This window comes from Python bivittatus, unplaced genomic scaffold (assembly GCF_059951505.1).
Source record: "Python bivittatus isolate LINGU-HERP-01145 unplaced genomic scaffold, Pbiv_v1 ctg000340_np1212, whole genome shotgun sequence".
NCBI classification, from domain to species: Eukaryota; Metazoa; Chordata; class Lepidosauria; order Squamata; family Pythonidae; genus Python; species Python bivittatus.
The window spans coordinates 9,252,001-9,271,396 of record NW_028277056.1 but is presented as its reverse complement, the minus strand read 5'-3'; the positions used below and the strand labels follow the sequence as shown (position 1 = coordinate 9,271,396).

At 40.4% G+C, this 19,396-nt stretch overlaps 1 protein-coding gene across 3 annotated transcripts in view; it reads left to right on the top strand.

The window, feature by feature from the left end:
• The window catches only part of ME3 (malic enzyme 3), a 115,293-nt gene that overhangs the window by 66,351 nt on the left and 29,546 nt on the right, over positions 1-19,396 (top strand). For all 3 annotated transcript variants that reach the window (XM_088140538.1, XM_088140540.1, XM_088140541.1), the window contains exons 5-7: positions 3,060-3,135; positions 7,587-7,748; positions 14,648-14,751. In XM_088140538.1, coding sequence (XP_087996664.1) covers positions 3,060-3,135; positions 7,587-7,748; positions 14,648-14,751 — 342 coding nt within the window. The remainder of the gene's footprint in view (positions 1-3,059; positions 3,136-7,586; positions 7,749-14,647; positions 14,752-19,396) is intronic.

Here is a 19,396-nt window from a genome sequence, read left to right as displayed (position 1 = left end):
CTCAAGGCTGTAAACTAGACTGGAAAATAAACGAAGCAAACAAACAACCGACAAAGAGGAGGAGGAGGAGGCAATGGCAGAAGATCTCTAGCGTTGCCATGAAAACTACATGGACATGTCACAGGAGTGCAGCTCTCCTCAAAAGGGGCCACCTTTCAGGGATCACTACAAAGGGATGTTGACATCTTTTGGTGTGACATTGTTCAGGCTTCTGCAGCAACGCAATTCCACATATATGCAAACAGGTTCTGCTGTAGAATCAACCTCCCAAATAATTATTTTTGAACCATTCAAGAAAGGAAGCAACCAAAAGTCCAAGAAAGGAGGAAAACAACCCTAAGCATATCCTTTCTCACCACACCTATTATCCAACACCCAGATAACAGGAACAATCAAGGATGAAACAATACCTCATTCAAAGAGTATTTCAAGGAAGAAACAACAAGGGCTTTATAAGGGCCAGTTCATTCCTCCCCAATCAATCAGGGCAATTTGGAAAATGCTAAAAGTGGCACCTAGACAATACCATGCCCCCATTTTCTTGCAGTCAAGCAAAATAATCCCTCAGCCATTGGGTAAGGGTATGACAAAGCTCCAGGTTAGAACAGCCAGGAAGCAATGGGAGGAAAGCAGCAAGGTGCCATGTTGCTTTCATTTTAGGAGAACAGGGAGGAAACACAGAGAATCTTTTTTGATTTGATTTGATTTGATTTATACAGCCACCCATCTCACCTGCATGACTTTGGGCAGCTTACAATTAAAACCAACTACAGAAAACAAATACAATTACAATCCCTTAGATACTAATTAACAAAATCCACAGCCAAGATCTGAAAAAACAATCTACACTCAGCATAACAATTGTATGGGCTCTGTTGTTGTTTAGTCATTAAGTCGTGTCCGACTCTTCGTGACCCCATGAACCATATTGCGCCAGGCCTTCCTGTCCTTCACTGCCTCCCTGAGTTTGCTCAGTTTCATGCTCATTGCTTCAGTGATGCTCTCTAACCATCTCATCCTCTGCCGTCCTCTTCTCCTTTTGCCTTCAATCTTTCCCAGCATCAGGGTCTTCTCCAAAGAGATCTCTCTTCGCATTAGGTGACCAAAATATCTGAGCTTGAGCTTCATTATCGATCCTTCCAATGAGCAATCAGGGTTGATTTCCTTTAAGATTGACTGGTTTGACCTCCTAGCAGTCCAGGGGACTCTCAAGAGTCTTCTCCAGCACCACAGTTCAAAGGCATCAATTCTTCGGCGCTCAACCTTCTTTATGGTCCAGCTCTCACAGCCATACATTACTACTGGAAAAACCATAGCTTTGACTATGCGGATCTTTGTCTGCAAGGTGACGTCTCTGCTTTTTAATATGCTATCTAGGCTTGCCATAGCTTTCCTCCCAAGGAGCAAGCGTCTTTTAATTTCATGGCTGCAGTCTCCGTCTGCAGTGATCTTGGAGCCCAAATAAATGAAATCTGTTACTGCTTCCATTTCTACCCCTTCTATTTGCCAGGAATTAATGGGTCCAGATGCCATGATCTTAGTTTTTTTAATGTTGAGTTTCAAGCCAGCTTTTGCACTCTCCTCTTTCACCCTCATCAAGAGGCTCTTTAGTTCTTCTTCACTTTCTGCCATTAGGGTGGTATCGTCCGCATATCTGAGGTTGTTGATGATTCTCCCTGCAATCTTGATTCCGGCTTGTGATTCTTCCAGCCTGGCATTTCTCATGATGTACTCTGCATATAGGTTAAATAAGCAGGGTGACAGTATACAGCCTTGTCGTATACCTTTCCCTATTTTGAACCAATCGGTTGTTCCATGACCGGTTCTAACTGTTGCTTCTTGGCCCGCATACAGATTTCTCAGGAGACAGGTAAGGTGGTCTGGTACTCCCATCTCTTTAAGAATTTGCCACAGTTTGTTGTGTTCCACACAATCAATGGCTTTTGCATAGTCAATGAAGCAGAAGTAGATATTTTTCTGGAACTGTCGTGCTTTCTCCATGATCCAGCGAATGTTGGCGATTTGATCTCTAGTTCCTCTGCCTCTTCGAAACCCAGCTTGTACATCCGGTAGTTCTCGGTTCATGTATTGCTGAAGCCTAGCTTGTAGGATTTTGAGCATAACCTTGCTAGCATGATGGGCTCTACTGCTCTACTACTAAATCTTCTTCACTGGGTTTCCACTAGAGCAACTTCTGATTTAAGTGGCAGAGTATACCCAAAGCCCCCATAGCACTGGACAGACAGACAGTAATGCCACAGCCCTTGTGTGTAAATGGATCATAAGTATGCCCCCTAAATAGCTCTGTGCATCTTTAAGGGGGAGATTTTCTTTAGGAAATATATACATTTTGGAAAGGCACCTAAGTTCATCCAGAAATAATACAATTGATGAAATCCATCAGTTTAAATGTTTTAAGAGACTGAAAAATAGGTTTCCAATAAGCAGGCAGTTCACCACATATTGTTTAATTGCAAAGCTTAGGAGAAAATGGTAAATGAGAAGTTGCTTCTTCAAAGAGGCAGCCCTTTATGAATGAGGGTAGAATGCCTCTTCTAAGATGATACCTGATAGTCTTGTTTAGCCCACTGGCTTTACAGGTTCAACTGTTCAGCAGCACCTGGCCATATTAAGTGAACATGTGAAGTGAGTAATACTTATTCAGTACTAGGCCACCTCACCTGGAACTGCATGTTTAGCATTACTGCGAAAGAGGGCTTTGTATTTGGAGCATCTCCCTGTAAAGGTGAGCTCTGCTTACTCATGCTTCTCTTTGGCGTGGATAGTTCTGTGTGTTTTCTTTTTCACTGGAATGACAGATTCACAAGGGTGTTAGAATCATGGAATGATTGTGCTTCGTCTTTGCCTGGGATGCTCATTTAAACAGATCGGGCTTTAAGAAATCTGCTAATGGTACTCTTTTTTTTTTTTTTTGCATACCAAAGTACTTTCTATGCCATTCCACTTCGTACCCAGACAGCTCTGCAAGTCCTAACTATCTCTCTGTCATGGTCAGACTGGTTTTTCTTTCTTGTAATTTATCCCTTTTTTTCCCCCAGTGGGCTATTCATTACCATTCACGACAAGGGACATATTGCCACAATGCTGAACTCATGGCCTGAAGAAAACATAAAGGTAATGGACTGTTTGATTTGTTTTCAATGGGGGGGGGGGGGAATCCTATTTTTCAGGGAATCAGAAACAGATTACAAATGAGCCGCAAGGTTAAAGTGGGTCCTATTCTAGCTGCAAAAAGATGATTAGAACTAAGACTGATTAAGGATTGCCCTGGACCTTGGGTTCAAGGCTCAGCTTTGGGTTATGTCTCTTTGCCACTGGTCAGTGTGAGAGGACAAATCAGTGTGAGAGGACTGCCTTGTCAGTGTGAGAGCACCTACACACAGCTAGTTTCACTTCCTAGAAGATGTAGATGGCCTGACTCCATGGAGATGCTGCATGCTTTTTGCAGGATTCTTATAATGTTTAGCCTGTTGTTTGTCCCATGAACCACAACGTTGAACATTTTCCAAAAGGAAATTATAGTGAAGATTCCACTTCTGAACATATGGAATCATGACTGGTTGGCTGTTTTTTTTTTAATCCCTAAGTAACTGAAACCCTCTTGTCTACGTTTAGTAATATAGGATTGCACTTTCCAGACACAACTGTTCTCCCAGTTCCTCTTTGCATTAGGAATTAAGCACTTCCACAGGAACATTTATCCATTGTGTTTTAATGGAAGCCAGATTTCATCCTCACTCCATCAGAATGATTGGCAGCCTTAGCATGTTGAATTAATTTTCAAGAAGTGACTTCTAACATTTGTAAATTAGAAGTTTGCATAATTGAATGGGAACATTTAAGAATCTAAGCAAATCAAGCTAAGAGCAGTCATGTGGTTAACTTGGGGTTTGGTACTTTTGAAACAACAGGTTCTGCGGTAGTACTGTGTGTGTCCAATTGCATATACTTTGATTTTATTAGAATTTAAGATCAAAGGGTGACTCATTGCTTGACATGGTCGCCCAGTTCCTGACTACAAGTGGAAGACCCAAGTTCAGTTCAAAAAGCACACCAAAGCAAACTGGGTTAGAATTTGGACAGCCTAACCTGCATTGCAAAATGCAGGTGGATATCTAGGATTCAGAAATGGGATGTATGAAGCCGTTGTCTTGAGTCACGCTGCCAATGGAGCCAGTTGAGTGTGGGATACTGGCTGATTGTGCCTTTCCACAGCTTTTAATGGAGCTGTTTCCCAACCCTTCTTCAAGATGTCAGCATCCTGGAGCTACAATAACTGTATGTAAAAAATAGACCTGTCGAGCATCTGTGATTCTTCCTTAGAAGTGATTTCGATGCATCCATGGATTCAATAAACCAAAGGATTGCTGTCATCATCTGTCCATTGCAAAATAGATATGGCTTTACTTAATCAACCTGAAAATGTTTCCCTTCCTCCGCACATAGACCCAAATTTAGAATGCATGATAACCAAGAGATGTTTTAGTGTCCATACATTTACCCTTCTTCAAGTCGAACTTGACTCGTGGTTTTATGGACATACCTATACAGTTTTCTTGGCAACAGTACAGAAGTGGTTTGCTACTGCCTTCTTCCAAGATGTTTTTCAACCACCTACAGGTAGTCCTCGCTTACCAACCACTTGTTGAACGACCGTTCGAAGTTGCGATGGCACTGAACAAGTGGTACTTACAACCAGCCCTCAAAGTTCCAGCCGTCACACCACCTCTGCAATCACATGATTGCGATCTGGATGCTTGACAATTGGCTCGCACTTATGATGGTTGCAGTGCCCTGTGGTCACATGATTGCCATTTGCAACCTTCTCTGACAGCTTCTCACAAGCAAAGTCAATGGGGAAGCTGGCAGGGAAGGTTGCAATTTGCTCTGGTAGGTCTTCCCTGCCCGGCAGCAGCCACCCCATGCCCAAAATAGCTTGCCATGCCACTTGCCTGCCAGCATGCTTGGAAGTTGCCTGGGACTTGCAACTTCCTGCAGGCTTCCACACAGACTTTGGTTATTGGAAGCCAGCCAGAAGTTGCGAGATCCTCTTTTAATGACCCGCAATCCTCACTTAATGACAGGGACTTCTGGGATTGCTGACACTAAGCTATGCAGTCATGTGACATTATGCTTTATGACTGCATCATTTAGCAACTGAAATTCTGGTCCAAATTACCATCATTAAGTGAGGACTACCTGTATAGACCTGGTCTTTTCTGGAGGTCTCCCATCCAAGAATGAGCCAGGTCTAACCCTGCTTGGCTTCAGAGCCTACAAAAGGTTGTGCAGGTGCTAAAATATTCCAGTGGGCATTAGGGTCTTCTAAAGGTACATGGAAAGGCTAAAGGTTGCTAGAGAGGAAGATCAAGGTCACCATTCTGAGATGGTAAGCAGGAGAGAAACAGGGAGGAAAAACCAAATTATATTTGACATTACTGGGAGAATGACTGATTGTCCACATCTTAAAATAAAGAAATGCACATCAATACCAAGGTTTTCACTGCATCTGTAGCATATTTAACAAGGCCAGCGAGATTCAGATACCCCTGAGACTTAGCTAGCAAATCCAAAATATTCAAACCACAAATATATATTTATGTCTGTATTGCTTTTTGTGCAAAAAGAACTTTCTTCTACCCACAGCCCAAGCCACAAACCATTATCTGTAGATACATTCTTGTGGAATTTCTCTCTTCAATCGAAAACAACCGAGTGATCTAGAGAAAAGGAAATGGTTGATTCCGTTCATGGCTTTCATTGTTTTATATTGAACAGTGATGCCCATCTGTCTTCAGCAGAAAAAAGAAAACCACACGCCATATGGCATATGGCATATGTTTAAATCCTCCTGGGATTTCTCTCTTTAATCATCTGAAATATGTTAATATTTTAAAGCAAATTTCTTCTCCACTAGGGAAAAAAACCCCCAACAAGGTCTATTCCTAAGTAAACACAGCATTTCTCATTCTCTTTCACCCTGTCCCTAAAACAGGTAGATCTGTTGGAGTAAACTGCTGAAAGCTTCTTTTGATTGCGACAGGTCTAAATCAAATGAATAATAATACATAATATACTTATGGGCTTCTTCTCCTGATACACTTGTAACATAGTGGAGGGCTATGTGGGGGTATATCTATTCCCTTTATATTATTTGGAGAGGAAAAAAACTAAAAATTTCACAGCTTATTGACAAAACAACAATCCCATGTTGAATTCAATATTATATTTGTCACTCAGTCACTTCCGAATCTTTGTGACCTGACGGATATAATTTTGCCAAAATTGTCTATCAGTAACTACTTCTTCAAGTTCTTATAAGCCCCTGCTTGGATTATCAGTGATACTATCTAGCCATCTTGTGCTCTGTTGACTTCTTTTTCAATTGTGTTTGATGTTTCTCTAGTTCATGTCCTGGATATGTGAAGTCCAAAAGATATCCTTCTGTTCTCTTGAATTTAACTGTTGCTAATTTGACCTAGACTCAGATCAGCAGCAGCCAGATATATAGGGGAATATTCAATAGGCTTCCTAGAGTTTAAGCGGTTTGCCCTATTTTTTTTTTTAAATCTTCTGCAATTCTTGTGGAAGAAAAGAAATCCAGAACAGTCCACTAAGTTTCTCATTAGCCAGAAAATGTTATCTTATCATTGGAGGAGTAAACAGTAGCCGATCAGGCTAGAAGAGAAGGATGTGGCATGTCTTAAAAGTGGTGAATAGAAATTAATCATTCTTGGGGTGAGGGGGTGAGGGATTAAACTGACATTTCCCTACCAGACACCCTTGAGATGCATCTTTATGGCTCACACATATAAAAATCCTCATATGAATATAAGTCAAAGGAACAGACCAAAAAAAAATGGAAAAGGATGATAATTTGATGGTAGAGCACCTATAGAAAATCCCATCTTGAATCTCAGGTATCCCATGGTTAAGAAAAGATTGTGATGGGGAAAAAACTCTTCCTGAAATCTTGGAGAACTACTGCTAACCTAAATAGACAATAATGTTCTAAATGAATTTTAAAAGTGACCTGATTCAATGTGATTATTGAAGAAAATGCTAGAAGCAAAGCAGATCCTTCAACTCTTCACAGTGAGAGAGTGGTTTGGGGGGGAATTATAAGAATAAGGATCTTCAAAGAACATCAGAATACATGTATTTTTATCTTTTTACATATACATATACCTCCCCCCCCAAGTACAGTATTATGTGGATAGATAGACAGACAGACAGATGAGAAATGACAGGAGATAGATGCCTAGCTAGGTGCCTTTCCTCATTTTTTTGCTTTAGAAAAGAAAATAACAATGAAAAAGCAAAAGTCACTGAGTTAATCCAGAATTTGTATAGGTAACATCATGGACATCAACCAGGAGGTATCATCCACAATTTGTTTTTGCAAAACCAACATTTCAGAACATGACCTTGACAGAGAAGATGTCCATATGTTGTGAAATAATTCAGTGTTCTTCCAAACCATCCTGTTTAGCACTGTCTGCTTAATAAAAGCAATGCTTCACTGAATGCTTCTTTCTATAGCACATTCCTCTCTTCATTTTCAGGCTATTGTGGTGACCGATGGAGAAAGAATTTTAGGCTTGGGTGATCTAGGAAGCTACGGGATGGGCATCCCAGTAGGAAAGCTTGCGCTCTACACCGCTTGTGGTGGCGTTCACCCCCAGCAGTGCCTCCCTGTTCTTCTAGATGTTGGCACAGACAATGAGGTGAGATGGCTTGCTTATTTTATTTTAAAACACTTCTAATGTCTTAAAAATATGTGTCAAAGCAGCCTGAGTATGTCATTAGACTGCATGTACCTTAAGGTTGGTGGGTTGGAGTCAACTGTATGTTTGTTTGAAAGCTAATCTCCAGATTAGACATTTAGCTGTAGCATGCTGTGCTTTGGTTTCACTCATGGAAGACTGCCCCAAATGTGCCAGAACTGAATGATACTGTCCTTAGTGTAGCAGGGAATGCTGAACATGGCACAGACATGGCAAAGGCTGGTGACCTAGTCTGAACTGAAAGCCATTATCAAGAAGCCTAAATTGACCATAATGAGTGGTGAAGGTCAATATCTATGATCCATCTGGAAGTTTGTGACTTGCAATGAAAGAGGAGGAAATGATAAACAGCAAGCAAGCAAGCAAGAAAGATTGTGTGTTCATGAAACAAAGAGAAACAAGAAGGATGTAACAGATATGAATGAAGGTGGTCTATTTGGAGTTGATGAAAAGCTGTAGGAAAGTAAAATGTATATTTCATTCTGAATAAATAGACTAAAGTGAATATCAGAAAGTATGAATTAGTGTTGCTTAAGTTGTTATTGGGATATAAGAAAATAGCAATCCACAGGTTGGTGATAAGAAACTAGAGATGAGTCTGGAAGAGGAAAAAAATGCAACATTTGGAATAAACATGCTTAAGGGCAAAATCTTTCCATTAGGTGACATGAATGAATGGATGGGAAGGACACAAGATAATACAAAGGGAGAGGGCAGCTATTTGGAGTGCCAAGAATGAATGACAGTAGACAGGAGAAGAATTAGCTACTATGTGTGTGTAGAAGAAGGGGGAATAGCACTTCCTTTTGAAAATATGGGAAATATATTATTATAGTTTATCCAAATTGCAAATTTTATAGCAGTGTTCCTCTTAAAATGCTGTAGATCAATCAAGGATCTTAAGAATCCCTCCCTTATACCAGCAGCATGATCTTTTACATCTCTACTTAGGCCTTGAGTTCAATTGGAAGTATGCCCAGATAAGGAATTACAGCTTGCTTTAAAATAAATAAATACAGCTGTAGGTCTTCTGAAAGGGCCACTGAAATGGACAGGAATCTTTGAATCACTTGAGCAGTGTGTATGATTATCTGAATCACCCAGACCTAAGAGTTTGGGAGCTCCTGACAGCTTGCATGCAGAATTGATGTTGTCTAAAGCATTTGAACAAGTCATGTGGATGCAAATCAATGATGGGTACCCTCCTATTCTGCTGGCTGAAAATTGAAATAGCTATTTGCAGCAGCTGAAGGAGTCATCTCAATCTTTCAGCACAAGAAGTTGAGGTAAAAAGTTTCCTGTCTATCAGATAAATTTGACTTTTCCTGTAATAGTCACAAGGAAATCCATACATCCCTCTGCCTGACCAGAGGAGATCACATTTCAGCAAATAAAGAATACAAACCTAATTAATTTCAGTGTTTTGTCAGTTTCCACACTTTAATGTTTGTGATGATATAAGAGGATTGCATCTGTTAGCAGTTTTCTGGTCTTCGGCTCCAAAAGGATGCAATCCAGCAGCTAAACCCCATGCCAGAAGGGACATCTGTAATTGTTTTTCCCTTTGTTTTTGGCCAGTAAATATCTCGTGCTATTTGATGCGATCAACTTAGCTGACAAAATGTTCTTCATTAAAACAAAGTGCTTTTTTTTCTTTTTAACTTTGGCAATTTACCGGTTAAAACAATAGGGTGACAAAGCAAAGACTGAGTGTTGTTACTGAAGTAAAATGAAGATTGCAATTTTATTTGGAACCACAATTTTTATCACGCCCTTTCTCCAAGGATCTCATGATAACCTATATGGTCTCACCACCCACTAGTAAGAAAAATTAGAAACAGTGTCGGCTGGAACATCTCTCAGAATTTCAAGACTAAATAAAGGTTCACATTTAGTTCTCCCTGTTTCAGTACTTTACGTTAGGGCTAACTTCACACTACCTCTGGGGGCAGCAAAGAAATATGGAAAACACTGTTCCCATCTAGTGGTTGTACAGTATATATTTTTGCAGCTCAGGTCTGATAGCCGTATTCTAGACCAGCTTAGCCCAGTCTGGTACCCTCCAGATAAGTTGGGTTTTGTAACTTCTTTGGCCATGTGGCATACAACTCCATATGGCCAGGCTAGCTGGAAATTATGGGAGTTATCTTCTCAACATATCTGGAAGATTCCCAGTTGTGGAAAGCTTTGGTGACTATTATTCCAACCTGCCTTTATGAAGATTGATTGATTGATTGATTGATTTAATTTTTATGCCACCCATCTCCCCCAACGGGTGACTCTATCCATACCTGTAGCTGAGAGGTTTTAGAAGGACAACTGAAGAACATTTCCACAGATATCCCCGGCATCCAGGGACATTTTTTTCCAAACATTTACGACCTGACTTTCATATACCAACGTTGCAAGGCAGCTGATGAACTGCTCATACAATGCCACAACAACATAGAGTAAAATAGACTGAGGCAGGTTACAGCATTTTGTGTTATTTTGCAAATTAGAAAGATTAGGTCCAGAGGTCCCTTGTTAAATCATCCTTTTCAAAGTGACCAACTAGGTCTGAAGGCAATAATGATGCCCCATTTGTGTTCTACAGCAATTTGTACTCAGAGGAATGCTATCTCAGATCCTAAATACTTAAGATATTATTTCTGTCTTAACCCAACACCTCCCCAAATATTAAAAATGGTCTAATTTTGCCCTTTAAGCTTCCCTTTGAACTTCAGATAAAAAAAGGAGAGTGAAAAATTTAATCTTCCCTACTTGAGAGGATTCTGTAGGCCACTAATTCATTGTTATAGGGCCCCAATCATTCCATGGTTGCTGGTTGTCCATGCATCATATAGAACAATAAGAACTCACAGGCATTCATAGACTAATCCTCCATGAATTTGGAAAATCCTTCTTTAAAGTATCAATCTAGGTTTGTGGTCTTCCCATCTCCAGCAGCAAATTCCATAAAGTAAGGCTGGGTTGCATGAATGAATACTTTTTCCTGAAAGTATTGTTGGCTAGTTTTGTGACATTTAGGAGATAGTGCTCTTTAGCATATCCTTTTCTATCCTTGTACTCTCCAGATGTGTGGGTCAGCTGAAAGTATGGGAGCTGAAGTCCACAATAACTGGAGGACACCAAGCTGAAGGAGGCTGCTCTATCCAAGTTCTCCACACCAGATTTTATTTCCTTAGCCTCTACCTGGTAGATCTGACCTGTTCCTACATGAGATCCACATGTTAACATTTCAGCAGATACTGTGAAAGCCAATAAATGCAGGACACCTTCCAGTTCAGCTTTCAACAGATTAAAGAAAAGATTCCAGATAGACAGAGAGAATTGCTACTCTTGCAATGATAACTGAAAATAAACCAATATATTCTAGTCCCTGTTTTGAATTGCATAAAGCAGAATGTTATGCACTAGCAAGAAACAAAGGCCATTTCCCCAAAGTCTAAGATCAAACACCGAATTACCATGAATGGCAAGACCCCCAATTTTCTTAATGGCTTTTTCTAATTTTTCTGGGAAATGTTTAAGACAGTGGGAGTTGTTCAGGTTGTTATGAGGAAGGGGCTGAGAGAACAGAAGTCCAAATTAAGATCAGAATTCACAGCTGTTAAAAGTCAGTACAGGAAACAAGAGCCAGAAATGCATCACTCACTAACAACTGAAGAATGCTCATCCTATAAGACTGCATATAAATCAAAGGAAATTGAGTCTATCTATAAGAAGCACTGCCCACAACTTACAACAGTGCGGTGTCAGTGCTCTTCTACTAGAACAGCAGCATGGCATACAATTGTGAGCTTGGCTGTTTATTGGGTTTGATGATAAAGTGGTGAGATTGAAAAGCAGCAACCTTGCTGTTGTGATGAAGTTTGCTTTAGTCTTAAAATTTAGGAAGAGAAAGCAAGCTGAGTCAAGATTAGGTTCAGCCAGGTAGTCAGCCACAGTCATGCCAAATAGGAGAGCCGTTACAGCTGATTCCCTATTGTGGAACATATAAAATCCAGCAGTGATTTGATCTGTTTCTAGTCTTAAACAAAGAAGATGGGCTTCATGCAAAGTACAGAGAAGAAGCTCTTTGAAACATGGCAGTTTTAATGATAGCAAAGTTGGAAGGCTGGTTCTACCATTGGGTGATATGAAACAACCATCTCTTGCAATAATAGTTGGGAGGCAGCCAGAAGCTATTGGAGGCAAGATCTTCTGTTTGTCCTCAAAGCAACTCTCTTGGACTTGAGTGCACTTGAGGACAGTTGTGTCCTACTATCAGTGTTGATTCAGCTGCCAATCTGGCTGGTTCCTAGAAGTGGATTAATTTTTTAATCCTTCTTCATATATAGTGAAGCATATTAAGACCCACCAGTTTTCTAGGAAAGCTCTGTGGGTTTTTTCCTTAAAATTATCGCCAATGTTGGATCCCTTAATATCAGGGGCAGGCAATATTTCCAGCACCAAAGGCTAGGAACTCACTTTATAAGACTAGGGGTGTGTGGAACCAAATATATTTGGCCTTTAAAAAAAAAAAAAAACTTTGGAGAATTTGGAGGAGTTTGGACCCCAAAGGATACAATGATTGATAGTATCAAATGCTGCTGAAAATGAATCATCTCTCTCCTCCCAGATTTTTTTATTACTGTAAATAGTGATAATGCATGCTATCGTTTTGTGGGTCATCATCATAAGATAATATTGCAAAAGGTTTATTGACCCCCTGCCAGAAAAATACTGAGCCAGTTGTGACTGTGAGGCTAAGTCCCTTTTATCTGCACGAGAGATAAAATGTGTGCTTTTTGTCAAATTGTGCAGCTAATAGCACTAGGAAACATAGCCTTTTCTTCATGGACGTCACTATGGCACAGTGGAGAGGAACTTTGACTTTCAATCCAGGGAATCCCCTTTTATGTTTCCTGGTGAAGAAACACAGCTGTGCATTTGCTGTTTTGGAAAACAATGAACAAAATGATGTGAAATGTCAGTGAGGGAGCACTGTGGGAACAATGGGTCCCTTGGAAAGATGCTTTCACATCCCCCGTTTTTGGTATGGCTGAATCAGCCTATTATGTAGAAACAGATCTCTTTCCTCTTAGTCATCAAAGCTGCTTAATTGTCCCCCAGTCTTTGCATCTGCTTCTGTTCCCACTATGTGGTCCAGAATCCTGTTTCCCACCAAGCTAAGCCAGTACTTCCTATGAATCATTGGTTAAGCTGCAGTTATGGCTCTGTTGGAAAATAATGTTTCAGTCAAGAGCGTGACCTGTGTGTCTGTGTGTACCTAGTTTGTGATTACAAGACGAGGCCTAAACACTTCCACTTGGGCAGTGGTGTCTGGGGCATGTGTGTGTGTGTGTGAGTCAAATCAGGCAATATGGTGGACAGGGCATCACCATCCAATCTCACTCCTTTTATTGGTGTGAGTGATGTTGACACTTGTACAAAGCATCTGGCATCTCTTTATTATCAGCTAACAGAGACTGAGCTCAGGTCGAAGCCTTTCTTTTAATCAGACATTGTGCACATTTTTATTTTGGGGCTAATTAAAATCCCTCCCGCACAGTCAAGGTTGGCCTTATCTAGTAAGGCACTTGCTAATTGCCTGATCTTATTTTCCCAAGCAGGAGTGCAACAGAGAGACATGGAGTGCCATGGAAGGATAATGTTTCCACAGCTTCATTGTTATGCTGAAATCCGCACAGAGGCCAAACATTACCCTGTAACAGATACGCACATTTGCCTTGCTTGTGAGGGAGCTCATTTATTTACGCAGAAGCCAGAAGGACTATAGATACGGTGACCATATTTTCTTGGAAAAAATAAAGGACAAACCTGAAAAAGGGGCAAATCTGAAAGAGGTTCATAAGGATTAAAAATGTTAATTGTTTATGTTTATAACTTTGCTTTACCAAGGAAAATTCAAGAGCAAAACCAAGAAAAACTTTACCAAAATGCATATTCTAATAAACATATCTAAAATCAAACAGTATAGGTATATTTATTTTAAAAAGACAATTCCATTTCCAGATTTTTCACCGGAATGTGAAAGACCGTGCATTAAGTGATACCATTTGTATGGTAAAAGTGAAATGACCAAAATAAAGGACAGAAGTAAGTTTTTGAAAAATAAATAGATCTAAAGGACAACTTTTGGAAACAAAGGACTGTCCTTTATGATAAAGGATGTATGGTCACTGTAGCTATGGGGTACTTCTTCTTCAGTATGGCTGTGCAGGACTTTGGATTCTCTAAAAAGTGTTTTGGAGCATGAACATTTTCCTTGTCTGCACCACCTTAAAGCTCACCTCTGTTCAGATTTTGACACTGCAACACTAAGTTTGCAAGAATATTTTTCTGATACTACATCCCATGTCTCTGTATGCCTTTTCTCCTATGAATACCAAGATTAGGCCATTAGCCAGTTGCTGCATGTTTCTGGAAAAAGACACAGCTGCTTGAAGATGATGCAGACAGGCCCTATGTCAGTGTTTTTCAAACTTGGCAACTTTAAGCTATGTGGACTTCAACTCCCAGAATTCCCCAGCCAGCATGCTGGCTAGGGAATTCTGGGAGATGAAGTCCACACATCTTAAAGTTGCTACCCTGTGTTCCCAGGAAAAGACACAGCTGCTTTAAGAAGTGTTTTATATGCCAGGTTCCAGGTTCCACATACTTGATGGCACCAAACCTGAGCCACCACAGAGCCTTACTATTTGGAGTTAACTGCCTGAAATGAAGATAATCATCAGCTTTCCTGCTAATTCAGAAATAAAATTTCTAGCCAGCAGGAGAAAATGTCCTGCGATGCAAGCAGACAGTGTTTGTTTTCTCTCCCTCTATTTTAGGCGCTCCTGAATGACCCACTCTACATTGGCCTAAAGCATAAGAGGGTTCGTGGGAAACAGTATGATGACTTGGTGGATGAGTTCATGCAAGCAGTTGCTAACAAGTGAGTGTGCTTGTTCTCCTCCGTTAACTGCTTTATTATGAGAGACCGGATTAATGCATGTAAACAAATCAACTTTCAACACAGATTGAAGCAGAGAAAAAATATAGCCACAGATGCCCCCATAGGTGGTCTGGGAATGACCCTTTGGATTTAGAACCTCTTAAATCATGTTTATTTATGCTTGAGGGGTCAATGGTATAGCTGGAACAATTTCCTACCAATATCACAGGCCATCCTGATGTGAAAAATGTAGCTCGCATGGATTTCTGCCATTAAGGCGAGGCCCAGTTATTACTACTTTTTGTTAGCATAGCTCTTCACATGTAATAGTATATAGGAGTGACTTTAGGAGACAGGGGGAATTGCTGCTAAGTAGACAATGGTCAGATAAGAGGCAGCTGAGCCCACAAAAGGAATGGGGGTGTGGCAAACATCTCAGAAGGGACCCTCCCTAGTTTCTTGGGCTGTAAAGACGAGGGTGAAGAGATGTCCTTTCAGACTTTCAAGATTCTGTTAATGTAACCTTACAGTAAAGTAGAATAAGTCCTTCTGGGCCTGCTTTCTGTCTGGACTACCATGCTAGGCTGACATCACACTGCAAATGAAAGCTCACATCTTAATGTTCTCCATATTCGTTCAGGAGAGCTTCATCGAGTGAAAGCTCAGGCCTGCATGCCCCCCATGTTCATGTTTCAGCAACTATTCTCACGCACAAGTAGACCCATATACAAACACAGTTTCCTCCTTCCTTTCCACAGAAACAGCAGGAAAAGAGGAAAAGAAACATGAGGGTAGGAAGGTAAAGGAAGGAATAACTGCCCTGGGAAGGAAGGAAAAAGAGTCACTTCCTTGTGAGATGGGCAGTGTCTACATTTGAGATATATATATATATATATATATATATATATATAAATAAATAAATAAGGGGTGATAAAACTGGATGGAGAGAGAGGGCGAGAAATAAGCACACAAGGAAAGCAAGAAAACAGGGTCCTTCCCCACTGCTGTATTAAAGTGCTTGCCACCCATCCCCAAGTCAGTCGAAAAATATGAAATTTGCTGCCTCCATTGCCAGCACCTTTGTTCTGACTCACTGCCAAATGGTGCTGCCCTGATTTTGCATATGCAGCCTGTGATAAGCAAAGTGATTGGTTGATTCCTTTGGCTGTGCTACCCTCTCTGTTCTACAAATTACCAACCATGGGAAAAACATTTCAGTCCTGGCAATGCAGGACTGTGGCATTGTAAGGTGACCACAAATGAGAAAACCTCCCATTCTTTTCCTTTGTATTACAGGTAGTCCTTGTTTAGTGACCACAGTTGGAACTGGCAACTTGGTCATTAAGTGAAATGATTGCTAAATGAAAGCACAACTGTGCTTATGATGTTACTTCAGCTTTCCTTTGCTTTAGAGACCTGCGAAGGTCATAAATGCAAGGATTGTTCACAAAATTACTTTTTCATCACTGTCATAACTGTGAATGGTCACTAAACAAGGACTATCTGTACTTCATCAGTCTTTCCCTTCTATTCCTTTATCCATCTTCACCAAGGTGGTGTTTCCAAAAGTGTTATACCAAAATTGCCAGTCAACAATTTTGCCAACAAACTCGAGGTAAGGCTGGATCCAACCCGGCTGGCCTTCCAGAAGGCCCTTAAAACATGGTTTTGTCAACTGGCCTGGGACCCCATGAGAGAGTGGAGCCAGCTAGATGGTTATATGATGGTTAATTGGAATGCACTCCCTTGTATATTTTTTCGCCATTTTGTTTTTGTCTTTTTAATTGATTTTGGTTGTATTTTAATGGCTTTTTATGTATTTGGATTGTTTTATTATGTATGCCTCCCAGAATCACTACCTGAGATGGGCAGCTATGTAAATGTGATATAAATAAATAAATAAACAAACAAACATAATTATGAAAACTTTGGGACAGCACCAAATTGAGGTTGCTTTAAGTGAGGTCAGCTTTAACTTAAACCCCTTTGGTTCACTATGGAGGTATTTAGGCCTCCCTTGTTTATTTCTTTGTCTACTTAATACTTTACCTTTCTACCAAAAACAATGTCTGAATTGGTGTTTCTCATCCTCAGCAACTTTGAGATGTGTGGGCTTTAACTCCCAGTATTATGGAACTGGGGGTCCACACATCTTGAAGTTGCTGAGGTTGAGAAACCCTGGTCTAAACCCACAAAATATGAGTACAAATAACATAGCCAGATTATAATTAAAACATTAAACCTCAAGAGTTAAAATCTAATTAAATAAAAATGACAACATTAGGAATAAAGTAGGGATTTGGTGCAGTAGTAAATCATCTGAAACTGCAAAAGCTACTTAGAAATTTAAAAAATGTCTTTGCCTGTCAGCAGAAGATACAAAGCAAAACTAGCTTGGCTTCCCTGGGCAGGAAACTGAGCCAGCAGCCACCCAGTTTTTGCCAAATGTGGCCCCAGGAGCAGAAAATAGATTTGTCTTTCCTGAGAAACTTCAACATGAGTTGATTTTTTTGGGATCATATCCTTCACAAAGCTACATCCCACGTCATAGAAGGAATTAGTCCTCAAGTTAAAATTGTCTCTTTCAAGTCAAGCTCGGCTTCATTTCAACTCCTCAATCTAGATGGACAGCTATATAAATTGATATCATCATTATCATCATCATCATCTATGGATTTGGGATTTCATAGTGGCTTTCCATCCAGTGTTGAGATCAGAATTTAACTTTTGGAAATCAGCTGGGGTTAAGTGGATGATGAAAGTGTCCCTGTATCTGAAATTCATAACCTCAGGAATGGCTTTAACTGGCCTTCTGGCTTTGCTGTGCAGTTGCTTGTAAATCCTAAAAAGATTATAGTAGATACTGTTTATTAAATGCTTTGAACATGCTATTGCTTAAATGGTACCATTAGAGGAACAGTAGCAGCCCCAGCCAAATTACAGCCAATTACACCCAAATAATTAGAACCCACGGACATAATTTATGCATCACTGAGTAATAGCAAACTCAGCTGGTGATGGAGAACAGGGATGTAGCCAGAAGAAGAGTGGACTGCAAGTGTAAAAGATGTAGAAGTGTGGTGCAGAAGTTAGAGACCTTTTTAAGGGAAAACCTTTGAGGATCGGTATTGAGTTCCATCAGCTGGGCAAGATCCAGGAAGGAACAACTACACAGACTTCAGTAAGATGACTTTAATGCAAGCATTTGAGAGCCAGCTTGGTGTAGTGGTTAAGGCACCGGGCTAGACACCAGGAGACTGTGAGTTCTAGTCCCACCATAGGCACAAAGCCAGCTGGGTGATCTTGGGTCAGTCACTCTCTCTCAGCCCTAGGAAGAAGAAGGCAAGGGCAAATCACTTCTGAAAATCTTGCCAAAAGAACTGCAGGGACTTGTCCAGGCAGTTGCCAGGAGTCAATGCTGAGTCAAAGGCACCCCCCCCCCAAAATGCGAGCATTTGGGTTCAGTGTAGAATCTTGGGAACTGCAAGAGAATTTCCAAGCATGGTTTATAGTCAGCCCCTTAAGGTAGAGTTTCTCAGAATGCTTTGAAATGCTTCTTCTCAGGTTTCTCGCCACCTGAGCTGGGCAGCTGTTTATGGCAATGTTTTTCAAACTTGGCAACTTTAAGATATTTCTCCAAGCTGGCTGGGGAATTCTGGGAGTTGAAGTCCACATATCTTAAAATTGACAAGTTTGAAAAACACTGGTTTATGAGATAAGCTACCAATGGACTCGCCTTCTATCTCTTGATAGTTTCTGTCTGCTTTCCCTTACCTTCCTTCCCAGCCTCTCCAGTTTATGGTAGGTAAACCAAGCAGTGGCAGGAGGATCACAGAACAGAATAGACTGAAAGGTGCCTGGAATAAGCAAGAGACACAGTCTGTACTTTCCTCAATTGAAATATCATTAACCTGTAGTATCTGAGCAAAAACCATACAGACATTCTATTATTTTGCTTCCAACTATTGACCAGCCATGCATGATGAAAATTCATGAAGTAGGATATGGATTGGGGCTAAGCTACTATATATAGGTGGCAAGACTCTGGTTGGCTATTAGGGGGCAGCAAAGGCTTACCAATTATTCTGTGACCATCTAGTGGCTGTCTGGATTTTTTCGGCCCAATATGATAGCCTTACCATTGATGCCACACCTCTCCCCTTGTTTTCCCCCAGTCATGGGACTCAGACATAGTGATTTCAAATGTTGGGATTGTATTTGACTTGATATGCTATGGTTTCTTGTGAGTGACAGACCAACTTTAATTAAAGTGCCTATTTAAGCCATGTAAAGCAATAGCTGTCGTTTTATTTTAGCATCTGGAAATTAATTACACATACACTCTATTGTTTATCAGATTGATATCTATTTGGCGCAAGCTCACCAAATGTGTGGCCTCTCAAATGTTTTGAGACCATAGTCCTAAAATTCCCAATCAGTGATCAATTCTGGGAGTTGTAACATTCAAGGGACACTAGATTGCTGAAGAATGAATTAATGCCCAAAATACGTCACATATAGGCTTGTTTGTTTGTTTGTTTAAATAGATATTCACTGAAGTCTTTTATCTTCCCACATTAAAAAGAGGTCAAAATGAGGAGTTTGAAGAGTGCCTATAGTAATAAGATTCACCATTAATCATAGC